Source organism: Medicago truncatula, chromosome 8, assembly GCF_003473485.1.
Source record: "Medicago truncatula cultivar Jemalong A17 chromosome 8, MtrunA17r5.0-ANR, whole genome shotgun sequence".
Classification (NCBI taxonomy): Eukaryota; Viridiplantae; Streptophyta; class Magnoliopsida; order Fabales; family Fabaceae; genus Medicago; species Medicago truncatula.
Window position 1 is genome coordinate 45,885,028 of NC_053049.1, and position 9,996 is coordinate 45,895,023.

General features: G+C 31.5%; 1 protein-coding gene across 1 annotated transcript; it reads left to right on the forward strand.

Annotated features, from left to right (window-relative positions):
* On the forward strand, positions 1–1,163 carry LOC25502148 (ethylene-responsive transcription factor CRF1). Its single transcript, XM_013591704.3, has one exon. The coding sequence runs from the start codon at positions 127–129 to the stop codon at positions 1,066–1,068; it is 942 nt and encodes a 313-aa protein (XP_013447158.1). The 5' UTR covers positions 1–126; the 3' UTR covers positions 1,069–1,163.
* The last annotated feature ends 8,833 nt before the right edge of the window (positions 1,164–9,996 follow it).

The window sequence follows — 9,996 nt, forward strand, 5'->3', positions numbered from 1 at the left end:
CTCTTTCCCCTCCCCCCCCCACCCTTGTCAGTTTCCATTTCTCCAACAATTTCTTCCTTTTCTCTCTCTTCTTTCACCAACTTCATCAATTCAACATTCAATGTTAATATTGCTGTCTCCAACAACATGCCCAAACAACCTTCTACACCTCCTCCCATTCCCAACATCATCAAACACACTCATCACTTCACACAAATCAACAACATCATGCCAAAAACTATACAAATACGTTACACCGACCCTGACGCCACGGATTCTTCTTCTGACGAAGAAGAAAATCCAATACATTCCAATATTACCCCTCGCCGCAGAATCAAAACTTTCATCCACGACATTGTGATCGAAAAAGAAACCATTTCAAATAAAAGAAAAAACCCTAACACCAGAGTTAAAACCAAAACTCCGGCGACTCAACGGCGGCCGGTGATTTACACCGGGAAGAAATATCGTGGAGTGAGACAGAGACCTTGGGGAAAATGGGCGGCGGAGATAAGAGACCCCAAACTCAAATTTCGACGGTGGTTGGGAACTTACAACACTGCTGAAGAAGCTGCTATGGAGTATGATAAAGCCGCCATTGAAATACGTGGTGCAGACGCGCTTACGAATTTCATTCAACCCACGACAAAGAAGGTTGTTATAAACTCCAGCAGCGATGAATGCGTTGTTTCTGCCACGTCAGTACTTCAATGTTGTACTTCTTCCTCAGAAGGAGGTGAATCCGTAACAGTAAAAGACAATGTTATCGTTCCAATGAGTACTGAATCTTTACGTGAATGTGAAAATGAATGTTCGTCTGTGTCTGGGAATTTGTTTGACAATGATTTAGTAAAATCTGAGTCAGTTTTTCCGATTCCTAATGATACGTTATTTGATGAGTTTGGAAACATGTTCTTATTCCATGATGATTTGAGTGGAAGTTTTGTCGATACTTCGATTAATAGTTTGGATTTAGGTTTCACAGAATGGAACAGAGATTATGGTGATTTCCAGGATATTGGGGATTTGTTTGGTTCGGATCCTGTTACTGCTGTTTTGTTTGATGAAGAAATGAGCCAAGTTTTGTAACGGTAGGGAGGATTAAGTTGTAATCAGTTTTTGTTTTCATTAGTAGTATGATAGTATTTTAATTTGTAATGAGAGAATTTATGTTTGTTAATTAATTATCATGAGGTATTAGAAGCAACGTTGTTGGCTGTTGCATTCCATTAATATTGAGTAAGTAACTGATACTGTTCTATAGTAGTAGTAACATAATTGCTGCATCCATTTAATAATGTTGTATCAATAACAGGAGTAAGTAACCGACTACCACTATGGTGTTTGTCAAAGAAACTACTATAAGGTTATGTTTGGATTGAGGGAAGAGTACGAAGCAGAGCGGAATAGAATGGAGTGAAATGGAAGGAATAAATTATAACATATTTATATCATTTTTACCCTTGTTTAAAAACACACTATATTATTATGTAAAACATCTTATTGCTAAAATCTTATTTCCTTGAACATAAATGGAATAAAAAACCGAAAAATTGAAAATAAAACTGGAAATGTCATCCTAATTTAAAAATAAATTTATATTTTAATCAAATAAAATCTCTATACAACTTGACAAAAAAAATAAAAATTCAAACCACACATTCTTGTATACCAATCGAATTTGTCTTAAAAAAGTATACCCATAAAAACTCGATTAAAAAATAAAGTTATTGAAGTCGTTGATCCTACATATCAACTACTTTATTGAGAAAAATATATATGTGCTACTTCGTCTACCATTTTGCACATATTGGCAAACACAAAAATTACGACTCTGATCATTATTCGGATAAGTCGTTGTATATTTTGCCTACAGTTAGCTCGTGTTTGAGGTTCAAGGACATATAAGCAAGCTTTATGTTCATTGAAGAAGCTTATAACCATGGCATGCCGAATTAAAAACGAGAAAGAATGATTTTTTTTTTTACAGTAGAGAAAGAGTGAGTTTGAGAGAAAGAGTCAATGGTATAAAGATAGGGGTAAAAAAAATCATATTTTTATCACGAAGGAGATTCAATTGGGAGAAAGTCATATTTCTCATGTCCCTCTTCTTTTTTTGTGACCAAAAGGGAAAATCAACAACGTTATCTACTAACATAGCAAAACAAATCAACAAAGTTAAAAACCTCAAGGAAACACAATCCCAAAATTATCTACTAACATAGCAAAATAATTGAAATATGCCAGTAAATTAAAAACCGAGCTACTCCATTGGGAGTTAGACCATGTTTTGCAAACGCGTCAGCAACTTGATTTGCCTCTTTATAAGTGTGAGAGAATAATTATCAGTGTCACGTTTACTCTTAGGAATGTCAGCAACAAAATTATAGCGGTGATGACTAATAGGGCAGCCATATTTAATCAGGTTGATCGTTTATCACTTTTAATAAAATTCATCGAAATAATAAAATAAACTCGTCCACATTAAATATTTCAATCTCGACTCAGCAATTTAATTATAATAAGAAATTATCAAATGAGGGTGTATGCAAGACATATATGTTAGTTCAACAAAAAGTAAATGGGATTTGGTAAATTAAGAAATTAAAGTGATAAGTTCTTTCGAATCGATTAACTTTATTTGTTTGGTAATTGTACCAATTTTCTACAAGATTTCGTCTAGTATCACAATAAATTAAAAAAATGGTTCATATCAATCTCTTAACGTAAAACCCTCAAAATTTATATTTAATTCACGTTTTCTTAAAAAATTCTATTTTTTATTTTATTTTATATATTCTTACTTATTTCCACAATGAAAATGTCCATGCATGAAGGAATAGTGTAAAAATTGAGAGGAGTAATGTGTGAATAAATGTCATCAAAAGTTCAATACATGAATAGTGTAAAAACTTGAGAGGACTTCTAACATAAATGGATCTCTTTCTCTATTTGACTTATCACACATATATATATATATATATATATATATATATATATATGATCTAGTTGAATTCATCAAAAGCTCTCATTTAATATACAGTAGTCTGCATCTCCCGCTGGTTTTATAAATACCGTCTTTTTTATATCATCATATCATATAATATAATGATTAAGATGAAATAGAGATTGTATAACTTCGATTATAAAAAGGGTCAGGGACGCAGCTTGTTGTCTATTTAAAATTGTACATGAGATATGTGAGAAAGAGTCGTCAATATCTGGTATATTAAGGAAGGCAATACATGAAGGAGTATTAATGCAGCTGGTTTCATAAATTGAGGAAAAAGCTAGGCTTGGCCCGCGCACGGATCGATCGAGTGAGTACTGTCCTTATCATAACTATGATTTTTCGAACCACACTTGGCTCCCCATCGATTTGAGAGTACTACTGAACGAGGCACTTCTTTGGCACCTTAAACAGATTTGGTCCCCACCTTATATTTATACTACTCTTACAGTTAGGTATATGTCCCTAACTCTCTGCATTTTTACATGTTAATTTGCATTTAATTAACATCATCATTGATTTCAATATCATATTCATGTACATACATGTACAATCAATATCAATAATTCATTACGCAGAACTTTGTCCCAAATTAAACGTATGTTCTTTCTAGCGACAAAAAAGGCCACATCTACCCCAACGATACTCATAATATTTCTCCGCATGCAAATTAACAAGAAAAGTATCTTGCTTGCTCTGCTATCTGTTGAATCACATGATATTCGTACGTTTATTACTATCTTGATAGACCGAGATGGTTTGCCGAATTGAAGCAATGCTCCGTTAACACAAGGAGTAAGACATTTGATATGAAGATGCGCAAATTTGTATTTGTAATTTCTCACTTAACATATGAGTGTGTGTCACCGCGTGCTCTTTAAAATTATGAAAAAGACAATTAAAAATACATAAATAGAGATTGAGGATTCATATTTCATAATACACAATAGGGGCAAATTCAAAATGCCACGCAACTATATTGCTTATGGTACAAGACATAAACAAATGGAAAATTGTGTGCCCACAATGTACCTTTCTTTTAAGGGCACACAATATACCTTATATACAATTGATGGGCCAAATAATATCAAAACGGTTCAAGCTTAGATAAATTAATAAGATGAAATGATCAAATCATTGAACTTTAACCCAAAGTTTTTGGCCTGTCTCACAACGCTTTCCAACAGAGCAGAAGAAATAATAGTCCCCAGGCTTGTCCAAAGTAACACTAGAGTTCCCTCTGAAGTATGTGTAGATGGTATCTTTGATAGTGCAATGATCATAGTCATCTTTGTATACCTGAACAACGGTGCTCATCCCTGGGTTGTAGTTGAAAACTGCAATTTTTTTATCTACCTTGTTAATTTCTAATATCAATTCGGTTATATACTTCAATAGATCCTATTATGCTGGAATTCAAAGGAGTCATGTGCGAGATCTCACAATTAAAATTCATTTACATATTTTATAAATTGTGTAATTCATTAAATTTTATCCGTGAGATCTCAAACATACTACGTATGTCATATTGAATTAATCACAACATATACCTCATGTTTGAATTGTAGTATAGCTTGAGTGAAAAAAATCATTATTAGCAACATGAATCCATCCAAATTTTTGATAATTGTGTTCTTATTGCTTGAAAATATATTTTTTAATAAAAAGATTTGATTTTTTTGTGGTTTTTGGGGTTCGACCTTGCATATATTATGCATTGTCCTTATAATTAAACTTACGGGAACATAAAAAAAAAAAAAAAAAAGAATAAACATTATGCCGAGTAAATATCAATATCAAATAATGGAATTAAGGTGACACATACGAAGAGTGTCGCCAACGCTGAAGGTTCTGTTCTTGGTCCAGTCATCGAAAAATCCATGATATGGAGGTGTACTCCAACCCAAGTTGTCTCCAACAATGTGAGTTGTTGCTGAATTTACAGATACAAATACAATGCAACCAATCATGGTAAATATGAGGATACTAAGGTGCATTTTCTCGGCCATTGTCTTCCCTAGTTATGTTTCTACTGACTGTCTTATTCCTTAACTTGTGATGTTATTGTTTGTAGATTAAATGAGAAGATGGGAATGAATTGAAGTCACTCTTTTAATAGTGATCATCACACAAAAATTGGCATTTCCCCTTCAACTTTAAGGATTTGAATTAGTCAAACCAATGCTTAGAAATGACAATGGCTCGTTTTCAAGTCTTAAACGAGGATGTTACCTATATTCTTCTGGTTGAATTGAAGGGATGTGAGTACTTTATGATCCACCCACTAACACAATAAACACAATGACACTATATTTGGCAAAGTTTAAATCGGTGTTGTTATATTTTAGTAATAGTTTTATCACTATGTGGCATATTAACCAATTATGTGTAATTTGATTTTTTGGTGTAATTTTGAAAAGTAGTTTGGTAGTAGAAGATAAAAAAATAAACATGCATGTGTCACATTTGTTATACTTGTTTTTTTTTTTTGTCTCATATAAAGTGGTAAACGATATTGAAATTAAACTTACACACAACTGTGAGATTTTGGGTTCGAATTCGGATCACGACATCCGGTCTTGCAATTTCGACATTTGTCAGTTGAGCTAGGACTTCTAGACTATTATCCTTGTTTTAATAAAGATTGTAACTGAACAAGTTATTAATTAATATTTTTTTAACAAGTTATTAATCAATATTTTTTCATTAACACAATGTGTGAGTTGGTCATAGATACTCGAAAGTTAAGGAATAGGAAAAAAAAATAGTAGTTCTCGCTTCTCAGGTTGGTGTGATAAAGTTGTTTTTTAAAAAAGAAAAATTTAACATAAGAAATTGATAAAATTATAAAGTAATCAATCTTTTGATTAAAATTATGCATTGATACAATAGGTGATTGAATGATCAAAGTTAAGGAATAGAAAAGATTAATATCACAGTTGTAGTTAATAAAACTGTAACCATTTTGTACCAAAAAAAAAAAAACTGTAACCATCTTGTTAATTTTTTTTGTAACCATTGGTAAAAAAAAAAAAAAAAAAAAAAACTTGTAACCAATCAATTTATTGATAAAAATTTGCATCAACCCAACAAATGAGTGAATGCTCATACTTATGGAATTTAGAGAAAGAAAATAGTTTAAAGATGAGTTTGGAATTTAGTGATGAATGTTTTAGAGCGTGACGCTTTGGATCGAAAAAATTAAAATAAAATGGGAGGAAATAAACCTAACGTAGTAAAATAAATAAAAAATTCCTTATGTTATACCTCCTCTGGTCACTATTATAAGCAAAATTCAACATTTTAAATTCATTCATTAAATGATGTATGTGGTCTATAATACAGACAATGAACATCATTAATTGAATGAATCTAAAATATTAATTTTTGTTTATAATAGTGACATAATGATGTATAGGTTTTTTACCCTTTGAACGGGTGCCATGTAATTGACCTTCTTCGACGCATGTTGTATATTGCCTTAGAGATCACATATATATATAAAAGGAGCAAATAGTCACTTTAGTCCCTGGTTCTGCACCTTGCTGTCACATAGGTCCCTGACTCAGGATTAAATATAAACAAGTCCCTGACTCTACACTTTCGTTAAAAAAAATTGTTAAGTGATGATGTGGCACGCTGACAAGGAGTATGACGTGTCATAGGGACTAAAGTGAAAGTAAAAAATAGTCACTTTGGTCCCTGAATCGAAAATCAATATCCTCAATTTACTGTTAGATACCTGACTGTGTATACTTACTCTCAGTTAGGTCCCCGAATCGAAAATCAATATCCTCAACTTACTGGTAAAATCCTTGGCAAGTTGTTAGTTTAACATGCTCCTTACTAACAACACTAAGATATCTAAGCTAAATACCAAAATTTTATTATAACACTTATAAAAATGATTCCATAGTTTAATAATAAATGTTTCCTTAACATAACTATTAAGTCATTAATATCAACCATAGAATAATCAAGAGTTATAATTAGATACCTTAGTGTTGTCCGGAAGTAGCATGTTAAACTAACAACTTGCCAAGGATCTTAGTGAAATTTCGTGTTTACTGTAAGGGACCTAACTGACAGTAAGTATATATAGTCAGGGACCTAAAAGTAAGTTGAGGATATTGATTTTCGATTCAGGGACCTAACTGACAATAAGTATACATAGTCGGGGATCTAACAGTAAATTGTTGATATTGATTTTCGATTCATGGACCAAAGTGACCATTTTTTACTTTCACTTTAATCCCTGTGACACATCATACTCCTTGTCAACGTGCCACATCATCACTTAACAGTTTTTTTAACGGCAGGGCTAAAGTAATAACGGAAGTGTAGAGTCAGGAACTTGTTTGTATTTAATCCTGAGTCAGAGATCTATGTGACAGCGAGGTGCAGAATCAGGATTAAAGTGACTATTTGCTCTATATAAAAGGCTCTTGAAAAGCAAATTTATCCTTCAAAATCTTCAATATATCGCAAAGTCATGAAAAACCTTGAAATTTATATTTGGTATGGATTTTTCTATATTTCGCACAACATTAAGTATGTTAGTTTATCAAAAATAAATATTGAATTCGCATAGACTCGTGTCATACCATAAGTGTTCAACAATTAAAATGATTTTGAGTATGAAAAAGTAAATTGTTTAAACATATGATTTGTGGCTTGTGCAACGTAAGTGATGAAGCAAGAATAGAGAGATATCATATTGTCGGGATTAAACTCTTTTAACTAATCTTCTAACGTCCTTTCGTAATCGATTATATAATACTCCTATTTCAATTATACCTTAATCTATCTTTCATCGTACATTGATATATCTTATCGACTTTCATTACTTAGCAAAATATAGCAGATTGATCAATGACATATAATCAAATAGTTGGATACGAATGCAAATCTAACCCTATATCTAAGCATTAGTATCTACACATGGTTTAAACCAAATCCTTTAAATAAACAATTAATGTCTCACACTTTCTAAACCAAAAATTCATTTTTAGCTCGTATGTCGAAAAAAGTATTAAGGACACAAGATTTAAACAAGCTTTAAATGTCATTTAAAAATATAAAAGTTTAAAAATAATTAAAAGAATCAAATTTGACGGTGAATGAAAATTTATGGTAAATGTTTTTGAATAACCATTTATTTTACAAGACGTAAATATGCAATTTTTTTTAAGGATTAAAAACAAATTTGGTATATTATAGCGATAAAAAAAACACCTCCCTTATTTACCTCATAGATAAATTTTTAGACACTAAACCAAAAAAAAAAAACAAATTTGATACTCCCTTCGTCCTAAAATGTAAGGAAAAAACACAATTTCTTTATCCTAAAATATGAGCAAAAAAGGCAAATTTTTATCCTATTTAATCTTGTTTTTTTAAAACTCATCTTTTCTAAAAAATAACCTTTTGTTTATTATCATGAAATTAAATGTAAATTACATTCAATTTTTTCTCTCTTTCATTTTTCCATAAGCAATAATCAATGAACATTATTTTTACATTTTTCTATAAAATTTATTTCAAAAGAAAACAAAAATTGGGACGGAGGGGTATATTATAGCGATAAAAAACTTATTTAACCTTGACTTAAATATTTTTTTTTCCAAATAGTCTAGTGGCTAGAGCTCACATAATTAATTGTGTGGAGAAGTGAACTGTCCGGAGTTCGAACCCCGACCCTTGCATATAAAATGAAATATCTTTACCAACTGAATTAAACTCACGAATATTAAATAAATTAATACTCTTACCGTCCCATTTTAACTTAGTCATTGACTCATTTCACACTTATTAAGAAAAAATGTACTCCCTCCGTCCTGAAATATAAGCAAAAAAAATAAAAACACACTTATTAAGAAAATCAATCATTATTCATTGACTACTCTAAATTTTATCAAATAAAAATTCAATATTCCTAATTTACCCTTACACACATTGAAAACAAAAACACTTCATCAGTGACACATTATTAATCACGTGCACTATTTGTATTCCATGCAACTATCCCTCTACTACCTAGTCTTAATGACAGATACTTGTAGTCTGCACCACCAACTAAAATCAAAACTTCTAATAATATCCTCCTTTTAACGAAATTTTTTGAATGGATTTTATACCCGCTAAATGAAAATTATCATTCCCGCCTATTAAATTAAAATTTCACATTTAAATATCTAGTGAACTATCCAGTTTTTCTTACCTCAATTTAACAAACATGCCTTTAGAAATTGATTTAAACATGTCTTTAGATATTGATTTAGAAGCTTGACCTGATCCAAATGATGAAGGAGGTGACGTGGAAAACCGCGAGACTGTAATTATCGGCGGAGGTACTGCAGTTTTAGAAGCTCAACATGATCCAAATGATGAAGGAGGTGCTGCAATTTCAGAAGATGCTGCAATTTCAGAAGATGAACATGATGGTGATGATGAATTCGACGAAGGTGTTTCATGCAATTTCACATGTTAGATTTGTATTGTTATTACTACCCTTTAATCCAAAAGGAGTTCTTATGGTGTTTCATAGTTTTAGATTTATGATTGTTACTACCATGTTACTACCTTGTTAAATCATACTCAGATTTCATGATTGTTACTACCCTGTTATTACTACCCTGTTATAACTACCATTATCATTTTTAAGTTTTAAGTTATGTTTTAATAACACGAAAGGAGTATTTGTAATGATGGTTTTATCTTGTAACATTATTTATTAAGTTTTAATTTATCTTTGATTTATCCATGTGAGACAGAACCATCTAAAGGAAAGCGTTCATTTCTGAGTAATACCGAACGAGAGGCCGTTGCTCAGATATTGTTAAGCGAAAGTCATAATGGCAAGCTCAAACGCGACACTGTGGTAAGATTGGCTTCAACTTATTCGGTCTCTAAAGATGTCATTATCGAGTTTTGAAACAAATACGTCAAAGTGGAGATGCTCGCCATAAAAAACAAAAAATTGTGGTAGAAAAAGAATTGAGGTTGAT

Bases quoted from the DNA above. Each gene is read 5' to 3' on its own strand.
- LOC25502148 (XM_013591704.3), top strand. From the start codon at position 127: ATGCCCAAACAACCTTCTACACCTCCTCCCATTCCCAACATCATCAAA.